At 43.8% G+C, this 17,771-nt stretch overlaps 1 protein-coding gene across 1 annotated transcript in view; it reads left to right on the plus strand.

Annotated features, from left to right (window-relative positions):
- The window catches only part of GALNT10 (polypeptide N-acetylgalactosaminyltransferase 10), a 123,711-nt gene extending 112,283 nt beyond the window's left edge, over positions 1-11,428 (plus strand). Inside the window, exons 8-11 of the mRNA XM_026659334.2 lie at positions 2,767-2,988; positions 4,099-4,215; positions 6,117-6,266; positions 8,056-11,428. Of these exons, the coding sequence (XP_026515119.1) occupies positions 2,767-2,988; positions 4,099-4,215; positions 6,117-6,266; positions 8,056-8,223 (657 nt within the window). The 3' untranslated portion in view covers positions 8,224-11,428. The remainder of the gene's footprint in view (positions 1-2,766; positions 2,989-4,098; positions 4,216-6,116; positions 6,267-8,055) is intronic.
- The last annotated feature ends 6,343 nt before the right edge of the window (positions 11,429-17,771 follow it).

The raw sequence follows: 17,771 nt of genomic DNA on the forward strand, positions 1-17,771 counted from the left end.
GGAACTTCTGTTTGTGAAAGACAAGCTTTTGAAATTATACAGAGCTCTTCTTCGGGTCTGGGAAAGGTACTCAGTGTGTCACAGCTAACTACAGTTTATTTAGCCTAAAGAGTAAAACACGTTTCAGGAGACCATTTAAGAGGACGTGGGCAATTAACACGTCTTCTGTCATAGGACATCACCTACAAAAGACGAGCCTGGGAACTTGAATTTATAAAATCATGCTATCAGAAATATTGGTTTCATGATTACAACAGTCCGGTAACTCACTAACCTCCTTTGTCCTGTGACTACAGAAGTGTTAATTGCCTACTTCCTCTTATGCTAAATAATTTGTCACCTTGTATCTAGCTGTGACACTTGTCTGTACCTTTCCCAGACCTGAAGAAGAGCTGTGTTTTAACTCTGTCTCGTTCACCCCAGAAGTTGATCCAACAAAAGATATCACCTCACCCACCTTGTGTCTCCAATATCCTGGCACCAACACGGCTACAGCACTGCAAACAATGTTGTAATGATTGGTTTTATGTTTGATATTTACATGGCAAATTTTTGCAAATCTATTAAAACTTCCTAAATTAATAGTAAAAGAAAAACAGAGCCCTTCATCCTCATACCGTACTGGAAGAGTAAGTTATAGGAAAGGCCTATCCTGTCAAATTTCTTCAATATTGTAGTTGAGAAAGAAGGAAGATGACATCCTTAGTGCTAACAACGAGGAGTCCTTGTGGCACCTTCTGATGAAGCGGGTTCTAGCCCACAAAAGCTTATGCCCAAATAAATGTGTTTGTCTCTAAGGTGCCACAAGGACTCCTAGTTGTTTTTGCTGATACAGACTAACACGGCTACCACTCTATGATGTTGTATTACTCTGAGCAGTTTTCTGTGTTTAACCAGTTTTGCTATGGCCAGGGAGGAAGGAAAGGGTAGATTTTTGATGGGTAATGGATTGTTGGCTAGGACAGCTTGTAAAAGTGAAACCTGTCATCCTTAGCACTGTATGCTGCAGTTTTCTACCTCTGGTTTCCAAGTAAATTGAAAAAGGGTAGTAGCGCCCTCTGGTGGGTAAAGATAATAGAAACAGAACGGATACAAAACTAAACTAAGAACAGTGCTCCTACCTGGCTATATCTACATCAGAGGGTCAGAACATATCTCACTTGAACGAGACTGTGCCCTAATTATATATTTGGAATGTATCAAAGTGACAAAGTAATGACCTCAGAGAGAGATGCAGTGTTCTTCTGTTCATCTCCCCTGCAATGTTAGAATCCTCTGATTCCTTGTTAACTCCTCCAGGATGTCAGAGGGAATTAGGGGAGGGGGGGTGTCCTGCTGCAAACCTTGGAATCACCAGACTTGGAGAACATTTAGGCTAAGGTTTACATTTAGTTGGTGGCAAATCAGATCATAAAGTGACACCTCAGGAAGGGAGGGTGTTGGACTGTATTTGGAGCTGGATAAGAATGTCACTTGCTTGCAATTACCTTAGCTGGTTTTGCTTCTAATCCTCCGTGGCAAATGCATTGCGGCCAGTTGTGCATTCCATTGAAATTGGTACGTCAGGTGTACTTGTGCTCGGCAGTCCAGCGAGTTTATTCCAGTGAGAGTGCCTAATGTTGCCAGGCAGCAGTGAGGGAGCTAATGACATATTGTACTCACTATGTTAGGCAGCACAGCAGGTGCTTTGTGCTGGATGTACTGGGGGTGTTTGGCAGCAGTCAAGAAGCTGTGTATAGCTACATTGTGGATTTAATGCTAGCTAACTACTTGCACTGAAATGATTAAATTGCTGGTTTAGTAATGTATTGAAACTAAAATTCAGTGTGTGCAGTTACCTGCTTGATATTTGTATCAATATATCTGAGTTTTTCTCCCAAATGAAGACTTGAGTCCCATTTTAGAGCCAGTATGGAAATCGAGTTGGCCTATGAGAGGCTTTGCTATTGTTAAAAGCAACAGAGAGTCCTGTGGCATCCGACGAAGTGGGCATTCACCCACGAAAGCTTATGCTCCAATACATCTGTTAGTCTTAAAGGTGCCACAGGACTCTCTGTTGCTTTTTACAGATCCAGACTAACACGGCTACCCCTCTGATACTTTGCTATTGTTGTTTTTTTAAGTGACTTGGTCAGAGGCAAACCTGTGATACCTGTATTGTTAACAGGAAGCAAACAGTGGGGGACGTTCTGAAGGGACTGCATCTCTAGTGTGTATAGTCTCCCACTTACTGTGCCTCCATGTTCAGTTTCTCTTAGTTTTGTATATAACAGAATTAACAGTGGAGAGGAGAGAATTCTGTAAAAAGATGCTTTCCAAAACTGGGTGCTGCAGATCTCATTCACAAAGGATGTGGCAGGGTGGATCAGAGGAGGAGGAGCGGGAAGTTGTCATCTCAGACCTCAAAGTGTCCAGTGGTATTTACAATCGCTGTCTCTGCTCCGACTTGTATTTAAAACAAGTTCTGGCTACGTGCTATTTCCACAGCCACAAGGAACCACGTGTAATAGCCAACCACCAAGGATTCTCTTTTGACATCAACCAAACAGACCTTTCCCTATAACTCCCCTGGAAGTAGAGAATAACACTAAAAATTATCTTGCTCCTAGCAGCCCGAGAGAGCGCCTGTGTTAATGGAAATCCTTTCTGAGCAAAAACATGAGACCTGCTCTGAATTCTAATGCAGAGACTTTGAATGGACACAGTTTTTCATGTACATTTTTTTTCTCCCCTCATTTCTTCCACACGTGCCTGCTCCCTATGTAGAACTTGAAGCGTGTGGCTGAAGTGTGGATGGATGAATACGCAGAGTACATTTACCAGCGTAGACCTGAGTACCGGCATCTCTCCGCGGGGGACGTGACTGCTCAGAAGGAACTCCGCAACAATCTCAACTGCAAGAGCTTCAAATGGTTCATGAGCGAGGTCGCTTGGGATTTGCCAAAATTCTACCCCCCAGTGGAGCCCCCGGCAGCTGCCTGGGGAGAGGTGAGTTCATGTAAGGAACTGCTAGGGTTGACAAGCCAGAAAGATCTACCAGGCTATTTTGGATTGTAATAATAGAGCTAATCATGAGCCCTGATACCTATTCGCTCCATTCCTATGAACAGACATTACATCTTTATTCATAAAGATCCTGTGCTGAGTGCGTCAGAGATCAGAATTCCTGTATGCTTCATTGGACTGGCCTGCTCAGGAACAGAGCAGACCCTTTGGCTGACCGATTCCATTAGCACATGATCATAAAAAGAAATTGTATCCTGGCTTGTTCTGTAAGATTTCAGTTAGTGCACCATTTTTTAGGGGAAGCAGCATAATCCAGTGGATAGGACATGGGATTGGGGAAGTAAGAATCAAAATAGAAATAAAACCCAGATGTCCTGTGAGACCTCAGTTAGCTTCTCTGCACCTCCTCTTTCCCATCTGTAAAAATAAGGGTGGTGGTACTCCTCATTGTAAAGTGTCTAGCCTAGGGATAAGAAGCCCATACATGTTAAGGCTTGTTCCCCTAATTATTATTAAATACAGGAGGTCCCGAGTATGTCTCCCCCTTATCTGTCATTTTGCGTATCCGTCGCTCATCCATAGGGGAACGTGGTCCAATTCACATTGGTCCCAATTCGCATATCCGTTGCTTGACCTTTTGCGTGGCTTTTCTTTGGGTGCTTCCCTGGCATTCAAGAGGTGCTGGGAGGGAAGGGGCGGAGGGGGGGCAGGAAGAGGCGGGGCGGGCCATTATTTCTTTTGGGGGGAAATTCCCCAGTATCAGTCGCCCTTTTCAGGAATGCAACCGCCAACGTATACCGGGGACCCCCTTGTAACAGGCTCTGCCGTCCTCTAGTGTGTGTTTTCTTTTAAGTTAAATGCAAGGCACTTACAGCAGATTACTGTGCTATGTACGGTCATCCCTATTTTGACTTACAAACTTTGTGTGCCTCTTTCCAGCTGTAACAATGTCAACTCAATTGTATAATAATGTAAGACATTGCACCTTTGTACTAATAGCTACCGTTTGAGGTAACTTCTTAAATCATTCTGCCTCTTGGCTGTCACTTGGACAAAAGTGTAACATAACTAATTAACAATTTAATATTGCAGATCCGTAATATAGGAACTGGTCTATGTGCAGATACGAAACACGGAACTCTGGGCTCCCCACTCAGGCTGGACACCTGTGTGAAAGGCAGAGGAGAGGCGGCTTGGAACAACATACAGGTAATCGAGTCTTCCTCATAACACATTTGTTTTTAGAAGGATCATGGTGAGGACAAGCAACATTAAAAATAAAAACCTTTGCCATGATCTAAATGAGGACCTAAAAATATCACAATGGCTTCACCTCTCTGGGTACTGAGGCACAATGCTGTGCCAGGGGAGTGAAATGTGGTCTGTGACCTAAGTACCAAATGTACTGATGCTGTTCCTAGTAGACTGCAATTGTTCGTGTAAAAGCAAATAGCAGGAGGGAAAGGAACTGGAGCCTGGAAGGCTCCTTGTGAAGCTTTCACCTTTTAGTCTTTGAAGGGTTGGGGTGAACAGAAGAGAATAACAAAGGGAAAGAATATACCCAAACAATAAAAGAAACAGGTAACAAGGCAACTGTGATATGTAACGAAGTGAACATTAACTTCAAAGCATCTGCTGAAAGAAGTGATAGAGGAACACCATACATATTGATGAACCTGCAAGCACGTTCAATAACCACTTACTATCGTTCCTCTGACAGGAAGCAAATGCATGATTAACATCCCAACCATTGCTGGGGAGAGGGATTAACCTGGCTGGGCTATCGATCCACCCTCCTGATGCATTAGGGGCGAGAAATGACAGCTTTATTGTAACGAGGGGGTGGGGGGGGATATTAGTCTTAAAATGTAGCAGCTGAGTTGAGGAAACATCAAGAACACAATGCATCTGATATGGAGCAATACATAACTCCTCAGTGAACTGGATTTGGTATTAGAAGATAAAGGTCTGTTGCATATCAATTTTGATGCAGGAAAACTGGAAATTAAACCAATTTACTGTGCGATTCAGTCCAAAAAGACAAGACTCCAACACAGGAGATCGGCCCAGGTTTAAAAACCTGTATATTAAGGACTGCAGAATACAGTGGGGTGAGAAAAACTGCTTAATCTAGTTGCTGCCCAGTCTAATAGGGTTGAGAGTTTAGACTGTGTGCTTATATTTTATTTCTTTTGGTAACTAACTGACTTTTTGCCTATCACTTAAAATCTACCTTTTATAGTCAATACATTTGATTAATTGTTTATCTTTACCAGTGAGTTTGTATGCAGAGTGAGGTTAATCAGCTCAGGTTTGCAAAGGCTGGGGTATGTCCACTTTCCATCATTGAACTGGGGAACCAATTAATAAATTTGCACTGCCCAACGGTATATTCCTGGGGTACAGTGCTGGGAGCTGGGGGGGTTGGTTTTGGTGCCTTTCTCTGGGTGATTCATGAGTGGCTCTGGGAGCATTCATGCAATCTAGCTGGGTGTGGGGCTCCCACAGTCCCAGACTGCACCCCGGGGGATCCCGTCACACCCATCTAGTGTCCCATCACCGGCCGCTGGAGATATTTGCTGCTAGCAGTCGCAGATTGGCTACGTGCCATTGTAGGCAGTTTTATCATATTGTCCCTTCCATAAACTTATCAAGCTCCGTCTTGAAACCTCTGTACCCTCCCACTGGGTGGCTCATGCTGCACCTAGGGAACCCCATGTGGCCTGAGGAGCACAGGGCTTGAATCTTAGATTCCCTGAGGCTCTGTGCAGGCTACCAGGGCAGATCATAGAACCATTATTAACAAGGGTGTCTTGTAGCTCTTTGCTGATTCTACCCTCTGCACTGTCAAGTGTTCTAATCAGTGAGTTGGTTATAAGCGTAATACTCCCACTGAGAGATCTACATACCAAACTGAGGAGCCACCAGACAGTGGAAGTGGCTTGTTTCTAAAAGAGTTCTTGACTTGCCATCCCCAGAGAAGTGCTGTCCAGCTGAGCAGTGCTATGCCCTGTGGGGAAACAGAAGAATTTCAGCTCTTCAATCTGGATGGCTTCTCTTCATTCGCGCCCATTCATCCCATTCTAAGAGGGTCATGTTTGTCCTGGCAGGTATTCACTTTCAGCTGGCGGGAAGATATCCGTCCTGGGGACCCGCAGCACACCAAGAAGTTCTGTTTCGATGCCATTTCCCACAGCAGCCCTGTGACCCTCTATGACTGTCACGGAATGAAGGGGAATCAGCTGTGGAGATACAGGAAAGTGAGTGCGTTTACTTAATGATGTGTCACGTCATTCCATGAACACCTGAGATTCCTTGTAATAACATGACTCATGTGGTGTTCTCTTGTGATTCATGTAGCTGTGACAAGAGAATTTATAGGAATCCATTGTTATTTAGCATTAATAAAAGCAACATGGGCAAGATGGGGTAAACATATCTTTTTTTCACCTACCTGAATGTAAAAGGACAACTTGAACAGCTCATGAGTAAGAGGGTATAAAAACCACTAGCTACAGGAGACCGCAAAAGCAGCCTGCTTCTCATGTTTGTTCTGCAGAGCCTGCCCAAGGTTGCACTTTGTGTCATAGTCTTGTTAGTGTTGGCACAAGAACCACATTTCATTGATGGCACAAGCAGCATCACTCCAGTGACTTCCATGAAACTGCATCTGCTTGCACCAGCTCTGCATCTGGTTCAATGTGGGCTTGTACACGAGCCCAGTACTTGGATATACGAGAGGCAGTGTAAGACCAACTTCTGTTCTTGCCTGATTGCAGATTGGTTTCAGTCAGGCTGCCATCAAGCCTGCCCCGCTTGCTCACAGATGTGCCAGGCTCCTTGTGTCCCCTTAACATGCCCTTATTAGATGGCGCTGGCTCCCTGCATCTTCGTTTAGAAATGGGAAGGAACAGCATTAAGTGTCATGCCAACAAGAGAGAGCAAGCGAGGAGACCCTCTGTTAAACCAGCTGCAGCGTCCACCCACAGCCCTCTGGCTGTGCAGTAATGCCATACCTGCCACGCACAAAGTTGTACTAGAGCGTATCAGGTTGATGTTTTAATAATGCGGATGCTCCTGCCATAAGCGGATGTGACTTATTAATTCTCTACAAGCAATGTTTGTGTAGCAACAGGTGAAGAGGTTTTTATTTAGAATGCTCATCTCCCACAAACTCCCCACCCCCACCCCCCATCTGTAATGCCTAGTGTGACTGGAGGGTAAACAGCAGAACGTGAGCCTGCAAGCTGAAGAATCTAGCTTTAGTTTGCTTTTGCTTTGCCTGGCAGATGTTGCAAGGGTTGGACTGGCTGCCAGTGGCAAGGAGAGGAAATGTAGACAAACACAGCCAGACACATGCCATGCTAGCATTTCAAGTATGCAGGCAGGGCTCCCCTGGAAATGTTGATTTCTGAACCGGTTCCAGCACTCGTTGCAGAAGTGATGCATTCTACTGCTCATCCAGAAAGCACTGAGAGAGGCAGACGGCAAAAGTAACATTAGCGTTTGCTGTAGAAGTGGGAGGTGGGAGATGTCATGGTCTCCCCAGGGAATGTTGGAACCCCACTCATTGAGAAATTTAAAAGCAGCCTGCACAAAGCACTATAAAATGGGAGGAACAATCCTACATTGGCAGGGGAATGGACTGTTTCTTAATATGTGGAATACCATAAATAACTGGTTAGAGCACCATGCACAAGTAAGAAACTTTCTGTCCTGAAGAGCTTACAGTTCATTAGATGTTAGATTAGATACATAAATCCTTTCCATTTCTAGCTCATGATTCCATGAGTTGTCTGCAACCAACAGCAGGTCAGGAGTAGGAGTCAAGGGTGAAAAAAGTATGCAGTGGGTAACATATCTAGTAGGGCGAGACCAAACGACGCGCACACCCTTCCGTTGAAAGGTTTGTATCGAGATGCTATAGGGCAGCAACTGGGTAAAATGGGCTCAGCCTTGTTTCCTCAGTGGGACTTTCCCTTTACTTCCCCGTAGACCCCCAGAATGTTCCCCAGTCAAGCAAATTGATTTTGAATTTCTCTTCCTCAGGACAAGACCCTTTACCACCCAGTAAGCAGCAGCTGTATGGACTGCAGTGAGAGTGACCGAAAGATCTTTATGAATACCTGCAATCCCTCTTCTCCAACACAGCAGTGGATATTTGAACACACAAACTCAACCGTCTTGGAAAAATTTAACAGAAATCTTGATCTTTAAAGACTGCAAATATATATATATTTATATATATATTTTACAGTTATAGTTTTTACCGGGGAGGGTTACAAAAAAAATGTAAAATTTTTTTTTTAAACAAACAAGGTAAAAGGGAGAATCTCAGGAGAGGGTGTGACTAGTTGGCCAGTCTTTATTTTGAAGATGCTGCATCTTTCTCTTTTTGGGGATGATGGAATTCCATGAGGCTTTACCCAAGTCACTTGCCTGTCAAGATGGGATCAGAAACTCTATTTTTAAAGGATTATGAACCTGGTTCAACCTGCATTTAGATCACGTGTGGTACTTTCCCAGATGCTAAAGCGTTCCCAAATAGTCACTTTACCTCCCAGAATCCATCCAAGCAAAACCTGCACTCAAAATTATAGTGCAAAGTCAACATAACAGTACCTGACACATACACTGACTTCTAGTGCATCAAAACTTAAAATGCAATAGAAAAATGAAAAGTGTACGTCTCTTCTGTGCACCAAACCAAAATATGCTAAAAGCAGCTTCGCCTCGTAATGCCTTCCAAAGGAATAGATCTGTTAACAGAAAACAGTTTCAGTGAACTAAGGGCAGCTGAGACTAACATTCCAGTGAGTACAAGTCACTGGTAGAAAAACCACAATTTCAGGTCCATGCACCTTCCTCTCTGCTACCCATTGTTGGGTCTCTTCAATAGAAAAATAGGAATAGAAAAAAGGTTTTCCAGGAAGGTGACAGCCTGCAGCTAACATAATTGTGGTGACTCTCACCACAGGTTCTTCGATGGCTAATATCAGAATGCACAGTCACTTATAGTATGGGGTGGCTTTAGGAGAGAAACGTTCCAAGGATCCTTGCCATAAAATCTACTGCATAGGAAAATCTCCAGTTTTCCTCTAGAGACCTGGGGCCAAATACACCCTTAGCACGAGCAGCTGCAATTCCACTGAAGTTGATGGATTTGAGACTGCTACCCAGGGTTTAATTTGGTCTGTGGTCTTCTGTGGCCAGCAGTCCATCTGTCTGAGGTAACCCCAGTGAGTGCAGGGCCCGTGCACAAGGCCATTATGCTCTGACAAATGACTGCATAGTTATCCTTCTGCTAAGATGCTGCATAAATCAACCAAACTTACCATTTGCCTATCATCACCCAGCTGCTTGACTTGTCCACCTATCCCAGCTCTGGGATTGTGAGGCATGCAGCAGCATGAGGGGCGGAAACGACCAAAGCACTGTCTTGGGAAGAGCAGGCTGCTCTCTGGGGCTCCTAAGCAGCACAGTAATGGATCTCTGCTCCTGCAGCGGCTTGAAGCTGCACATTTCAGGCATCTTCCCTGCTGTGTAGCTCCTAAGTTTCACAAGAGAGCTTTGCTCTCGTCAGGTTCAAGAGGCAGCTGCTTTGTGTTCCAGGCCTCCTCTTGCTCACCACAAGACAGTAGGTCAGCCCCTCTGCTGTTGCCTGCTCCCTGCTGCACCAGTTCAGGAGCTGCAGAGGTTATCAGGTGACTTGGTGATCTCTTAATGATGGTGCAGAATTGATGCAGCTTTGCCAGGTAAATCAGAGTGGGCTTGCTGCATGGCATGCAGAATCTCAAAAGTAGTAAACCCAGACTTGACTTCTGTGATGTTGCTCAGTGCAGCATTGTTGCAAATGATTCACATAGTCCTTTGAAGTCAAGCATTGCTTCCTTTGGAGCGGTGGGAGGACAGAGACTTGACTGTCCGTTGGGATAGTCCATATTTTTTCTGTGATGCCAGCACACCACAGCAAGAGATGCTGTACGAACACGACCAATGCCACACTGGGTTAACATTCTTTGATTAAAATATGATTTTATATGTTCTAAATATCTGTAACGTGTCTCTCATTAGAAGCACTTTTTAATACCACAGGGGGAAGCGCCAGTTTCCAGTACTTGGCAAGTAGCTGTCAGATGTTTTCCTTAAGTTATTAATGCTCTCATTAGTCTGGTTGTACTGACTGTGGATCACTAAATGGCCCGACTAGATGTCTTTATGAATGTTTTAATACCTGTGGAACAAGACGCTGTACATGAAGAGCACGAGTTTATTATAATTGGAACACAAGGTCAGTACATGATCTGTTGATCATTCCGCTGCAGCTAGCAGTGCTGTAACGTTAATGCCTGCAGTTTAGTTTTCCACTTCATTAGGGGATCAGCTTCTGTTTAAAATACATGGCTTTCTCTGTACTTGGACTCACCTTGTGAGCAAAATTTTGGACACTTTTAGCTGTTCAGCATGTTGGACACACGCTTCTGAGATTATTGGTCATGGGATAGGGAGCCTTTGATATCTAGGTCAGTGATTTGACTTTGGCTCAAGGGGAGTTGTTTGGCAGCATGCACCAAAAGACTAGGTGATCTTAATGCAGTTTCTACTTGACTGATAGTGGTCACAGGACCACTATCACAACTGGCACCACTGCTGCCCGGCTCAGCACAGAGGCCAAGAATTGAATGGGCCAGGAATGCTTTAATCTCTTTTAAGGGTGGTCTCTCCAGGTCAGTTGCAGTGCTGTCAATCTGGTTCATTTCACAAAGTTATGGATTTCAAAACATGAATGTCCCATGAATTCAGTGTGCCTATGTCTGATTGTCTCAGTGGTGTTCCTTGAGCTATTATTTTACTTACATTAATTATACATTTCAATGCCCCAGAGGCTTTGCTGACTAATGGGAAGTATTGCCATAGTCGGCCACCTACTGATTGAGAAATAGAAATTATATTTCTCAATCTTCATCTTTAATTGAGCTTTTGCTGAGCAATCAGGCTAATTAGTCCATTTATGTTTAGTTATTTATAAGCAAAAATCACCAAAGCATGAATCCATAAACAAATCCTCACATTTGCATGCACGTCAAGATCAGGTCTCAAACGCCATCGATTACCTATTGGAAAATGCATGCTTTTCACATCCAGATAGTTTTCAAAACTGTAATTTAAAAAAAATCTCTGCCCCTAGCTTCATAAATTCTCTAGTTTGTGGCAAGCCTGCATATAAGAATTCTGAAGTACAGTGGGATGCTGTGTGGTGTGTTCACGTACATTTCAATACCCAAAATGCGCTTCCATCTCTTGCCTATTTCATAGTGGTGTTAATGTCTGACCTCTGTGAGCAAACTACCTGGGTTTGAGCCCTGCATGAGTGCAGGGAGTTTTCCTGCAGGCTTTGGCAACAAATCTCTCCCCCCCCCCCCCCCCCCCCCCCCCAGTGGAATGTTGTGTGAGGTTTAATAAAAGGGGAATACAGCATCGTTAAAATAAAGATGTGCCTTTTTAAATGCAAATGTACAGCAAATGCCTAAACTTGAACCATTTCCTAGTGCCTTGCTGGACAAGAGTGAAGTGGGCTGGGAGCAGGATGTACAAGAGAGTTTGATGCAGTGTGCAATTACCATTCTGGTGTGTGGTTTTGTTTTTAAATGTCTGATTTTTTAAGTACAAATTTTAGGACGACAGAAGGTAGATGCAGGGGCTCCGGGGTTTCTTATTAAGAGTATCTATTAATGGCTGTGCTTTTCTTCACACTCAGTATGAAATCTGGAGATGGACGCCTCAGTCTTCTTCGAGTGGGTCCCTATTGTATCCATTGAGGGTTACGCTTGGGACATAGAGTAGGAGTTCAATTGACGTTAGACCAGAGGATTTCTTGGGCTGGTTGCTGTATGTTTAATCCCTGATAAAGGCACATATAATATCTGTTTAATCAAGGGAACAGCATCCAGGAGTTGACAATTCCTACTCAATGTATTCAAATACAGAGCTTTTCGTAAATGGTTCCAACAGCATATCAGAATCTAAGTGAAAGGATAATGTGGTAACTTCCATAAACTCAACACCATGGATCAGTGGGGAGCAAATCTGTAATACAGAAGTAGCAAGAAAACAATTCCTTAGCCGCTGTTCTTACATTCTGTGGTAATTTATACCTATGTAATGCCAATTCAGCAAGTTTTCCCGCTTGCCTCGCTGGACGTCTGTAGTGTTAAAAAATTAATATTGGAACTTAAATGAGCACTGAGGTTTCACAAGTAACTGGTTATTGGTACTAGCACAGTGGAGCTCGGTGCTCCTGCAGCTACCACCGTATCGTTATGGTAATTGCACGTCCTTTTAGGAGTGAGGAAGATCACGTAAGAACCATGTGAAAAGTCAGAATGCATCACTGGGTGAAAGGAGAGCAGTTTTCATTTTTGTCTTTCTTTTGAGATATGAGCAGGATGTTGAAATGTTTGTGGTTGCGGTGTGTGGACAGCTTGCTGCAGCCAGCCAGTAATACATGGTATCAAATAAAACTGTGAAGGCTAACAGATCTAGAACAGTCCATGGCTGTAGGATTGGCTTTCTAGTATATGAGATTCAAACATGCGTGTCATGCCACACTTTCAATCTACCTGGCTGCTACATTCTCATAAGCAGATCAGTAATGAAATACACAAGTCACATTTCAGAGTTAACAGCCCACTGCAAATGGGGCATTAAGTGCCCAAGCCAGTCATTACCTGACATATAAAAACCAGCGAACCGGTTGTCATTTCCACTACAAAAGGATTGTTTAGCATCAAGTGTTCTTAATGTTTTGTATTTTGTTTAAAATAAAACAGATGAATATTGTGGAAAGCGAGTTGGCAAAGCACTGTTAACCAACAATGAAGAGCTTGAGGCTAATTTCTGTGATATCCAGTGTATTTTTAAAAATAAAATAAACTCCTGTTTTTTTACAGGGGAGGCAGTGTGGGCTAGTGGGTAAGGCTCTGGACTGGGAGTCGGAGATCTGGGTTCTATCCCCAGCTCTTCTGCTGACCTGCTGTTTGACTTTTGGCTTCCCCTCTGTGCTACGTTTTCCTCGTCTGTAAAATGTGGGTAATGTATACCTTTGGTAAAGTGCTTTGAGATCTACAGATAAAAAGCATTATGTAAGAACAACTTAATATTGTAATACACATTACAGTTCTTCACAGACAAAGCTTTGAATCAAATACAACATTTCCTTAGGGAAATAGGGTAGTGAGTCAGGTATTGGAAAGTTGAGAGATGAAGATTCCCACCAGCATGGAGTACTTGTTTTTCAGTTTTAAATTCATTTCATTTTACTGATTAACCAGTCAGATTGCCTTATCTAGATGTCACCCACACTAACTGAACTCACACTCCACTTGTTCCTTTGTAGTGAGATCCATGTATAAAACTAGACCATGACAGATTTATGAAAATCATAATAAAAGACCTTTGTCTAGTTTTTCCTGTGACTCTGCCTTTGCTAGTTGAGTAGGCTCTTCCTTTATTCACTTTGTGTTCTGAGCTTTCCTGATGCTTCTGCATTACCCGGAAGGCTTCAATGATTCCAACCGATGTGTGGTTTTTCATCGGGAGCCATGCAGGTCTTAAAACTGCTCATTCAGCATTAGGAAGGAAGCTCTGATCCCAATTAGCAAGCAGGCAAATGTGAACTTGGCTTACAAAAATGACATAGAAACTAATCAATTCAACAGACTAAAACATTAGCCCTTAAAATAACAGTAACAAATAGCTTTAGCTTTTTTAGGATGGGAGCCCCAAGGTATCCGTGATACGGTCTGAGTTGATTCACTCCTTGTACTGCGTGCATTTTAACTTATTTACTTTAAAACTGGATGGGATAGTGCCTCGTAAACCAGTGTACATTTATTTCTGGGCACATTAGGACCACACTCCTAATATCTGGGGACGGTAAAGGATGTTTAGCACTTTAATGTAGTAGCTTTCATAAATTGGAGTCAATCAGAGATAATACATAGTGTTTTTAAAAGTTGAATGGACTTCCTTTTATAATATTTAAAATAAATTTTTAATGTTTTTCTGAAGATCTGTGTATGCAGAAATTACTCTCCTTTTTTTTCTTTCCTTCCCCCCCCCCCCTCCATCCCCCCCTCACTTCTTGTGAGAACAAAATAATTATCCTGGTTCGGGACTTACCTGGAGCATAGCGAGTTTCCCATCACCCCACATGCTTCCTTCACTGTGCACTCTTGTCCTGCTCCTCTGGGATAGTCACTTTAAGCTGCCCTCCTGCCGAGCAACATTGGAGTTCAGTCTGCCCCACACGCATGGACCCACTGCCAAGCTATAGGCTCGCTCTCCATTGACAAGTGCTACGGGTCTCTTAAGTTGGCAAACTTTCCTGGTAATCGAGGGGTGCTAATTCTGGAGTACTTTAAAAATGGGTTTTGAAGGCTGCATGCTGTAGAGTCCCACAAAGGAAACTGAATGGGACGTTGTCATGGTTAGAAGGTCAACTGTGCTTTAGAGACTAACAAATTTATTAGAGCATAAGCTTTCGTGGGCTACAACCCACTTCTTCGGATGCATCTTTTTGTGGATACAGACTAACACGGCTGCTACTCTGAAAACTGTGCTTTAGACTCTTTTGCAACCGCCTTTCCAGTGCACCCCTCGGATGACAGACTCAGCTTCCTTCCTTCAAGGTGGAACCCCATGGTTCAACCACTCTCACACTGGACCTCTGGTTTCCCAGCCATGTTAACATAACAGACCTAACTATCTTTGGCATCAGTGAGAAACTTCCCTCCGGGACATGTGGCCAGTAGCTGATTAAAGTGACACAAAAGAGTTCTAAAAAGAAAAGTGGTGTTTGTTCACCCAAAGGTACGTAGCCATCAAAGGAGAGGGTTAAAACAAACGCCTGCACATCTGGTCTGACATAAACTTCACGCTTTCCTCCTAGTTCAGGAAGCTTCTGCTTAACCCAGATACCGCTACCTGTGGGCTGAGAGAGACAGACTGTCCTCCTGCAGTCGTTGCCTGTCTCTCCTGCATCATCTCCCTACCAGCGGCTGCTGCCAACTCACTCCCCCTCCCTTCCTCTCTAGACAAGGGTTTTTAACTACTTAATGTCCTTTTGATTTTAGGCCCCTGCCCTGGAAAATATGCCCTGCCTGGAACCAGGCAGGGGGGCATTTCCCAATTAATAGCCCACTCATTTTTCTTTTAAGGACCCTTGGCATTTTCTCTGGAGATAAATTATCTCTAGACATCATTTTGTTTCCTGCTTGCTCTTTCTAACAGCCCCTTCTTATTTAACTCTATGCAGGCAGACCGAATAAAATCAAGCAAGTAAACTGAGGTACATATAATACAGATATCTCCCTCTCTCTCCTCAGATGCAAATACTCCCAGAAAGAGGGATGAAGTTTTTCAAAGGGATAGCAGACAACATGCAAGAGATAGTACCTGGATAAGTAAACAGCCCCTTTTCTATGCTGAATAGGTCTCCAGATGTATGCACGCTGGCCCTAGGGCTGGTGCATGGAATAATCTACACATAGGATGTGTCTGTCAAAGGCACTGACATAATAAAAGGCTTTAAGCGATGACCCTACCCAAGCCCCAACCTCCTCCCTATTGGAAGTACGTCAAAATGTATCAATCGAGCATGCTCACCACTCATCAGAACTGCTTTGGGGGAGCCAGACCTAAACCGAACATATATGCTCTACTCTCAGGGCAAGCAAAGAACCTACCTGAACAAACTAGCTAAACTGCATTAAATGGCCAGGAATTTTATCCTTTCAAGATTACTCCACAGACTTGGTCTGGAAAAGGAAAGCTTTCTCCAGGGTTAGCAGGAGGCTAAGGGTACAAAGCACCTGTCTTGCTCTGATATATCCACTTTTTCTCACTCATGCAGGTGGAGGAGGGTGGTGAACTAGTCCCTGATACAAATGAGTCAGGGGAATCTTATGCCTAACGTTCACTTTTAAAACACGTGGCGTGGGCAGTATCTTCCCTGGCTTCTTTAACTGTTGGTAAGGAGATCAGAACCCTGAGCTCTGCTTAGGCTTGGCAGTTCATAGCCATAACATCTCTGGACTTGCTGCATCAGTTATGAATGTAAAAACAATTGCTTGAGTCCATAGCTGATAAAATTCCAGATGCACAATTTCCAAAGTAGGGATCTGTCCAGCAATACAATCAAAGGGATGCATTACTCCGACAAGTTTCATGAAAAGTTAGCTGGGATATTGACTGAACGCAGCAGTTCTAGATTTTTACTCCAGTTCCTTATCCACATAGAGGTAGGTAGCCAACGTTAACCTCAATCTGAAAAAGAGCAAAGAGTCTATCAGTTGTACTGGTCACCAACACTTAATATGGATAGAAAAACCATGGCTAAAAATCCAGCAACAGGCTAAGTGAGTTCCCTGATTTGAGAAGGCCAAACCACTTCCTGCTCATTAGATGCTCTCTCAGCCACCTCAGTCATCTACCTAGTATATTCTCCTATGCAAGCTTTCTCCACCAAGAAGCCTGGTTCATCTGCTGATGTGTTGAAAAGGTGTTGGACTGTGTGGAGTGGGCCTACGAACTGGCAATTCTGACCAAGGTATGACTAATGCTGCTGGATTTAGGAAATGGACTAATATTCTGTAGAAATCTCCCACTTCATACTTATGGCTCAAACTGGCTTTAGGCCTGGCACTTTTCAGATGAGGATTTCTAGACTGAATTTTTTCCATCACTTGGGTTTTTCCTGTTAGATACTTTCCCAAACCAGTGTCAACAATTGGCAAAAATACCAATGGAGGAATTTGCTTTCAAAACTGAACAAGATCCTCTGGAGCCTACCAATGGGATCCTTTTGGGTCAAATGAGAGACCTTTTCCCGAAAGGTAGCACTTGGCCAAAGACTTCGCTCCTCTTCCTGTACCTCCCTGTTAAAACAATGGCATACAGCCAGAATACAAGGTAAATGATGGATTCTACTACACCGGTGTATTTCTTCATTGTTAAAGTCAGTTGTTTGTGGTGCATATATTTTGACACTCATTTGGGACCTGCATTACGCACTGTTGGCCTCACAATCAATGGATAGGACACCTGTCCCAAACTCAAGCACAGAGCTTAGGGAGCCTAACCTAGGCTCCCTGGACAATACACTAAACATGAACAACAGAAAAGCAAATCAGTTAAAGAATACCCACCCTCGTCAGAAAATGCACTGCAAGCAAAGACCCTTTGCCTCTCACTCACCTCACCCCCCAAAAAAAGAGCACTGGAGCATAGCCTGGAGACCAGCAGACTCGGGCTATTTCACACCTGGGAGAGCAAAGTTTGGGTCCCTTGAGGAGAAAGCTCTGCCTCCCAGTGCCTCGTTCACAGTGAGGAAAGTCTCGTTCTAGCCCTTCTGCTGATCATAGCTGCAGCAATAGCACGCGTCTGTGTGCTTTTAAGTATATCCCACATATGCTGCCGAAAACCTGTTCTGCAAAAATGATGTTGGGCCTTGATCAGAACCCTCTGCCTGTAAAGCCAGGTGTCCCCGTTACCACAAGCCCTGTGTGTCCAGGGCTCTGAGACCCATAAAAACCTCGACAAGTGACGTACAGTCACTTTTCTAAACATAAAGGGTTGTGGATTTAAAGTCAGGTCTTGGGACCTTGTAGGACTAGAAGCAAGTGCTGAGTCCTATTGGGAAGCAGGGACTCTACCCTCCCCAGTGGTCATGTAAATAAACCTGGAGTTCTAAACTCCTGTGTCCA

The sequence above is a fragment of the Terrapene carolina genome, unplaced genomic scaffold (assembly GCF_002925995.2).
Source record: "Terrapene carolina triunguis isolate 2854851 unplaced genomic scaffold, T_m_triunguis-2.0 Scaffold629, whole genome shotgun sequence".
Classification (NCBI taxonomy): Eukaryota; Metazoa; Chordata; order Testudines; family Emydidae; genus Terrapene; species Terrapene triunguis.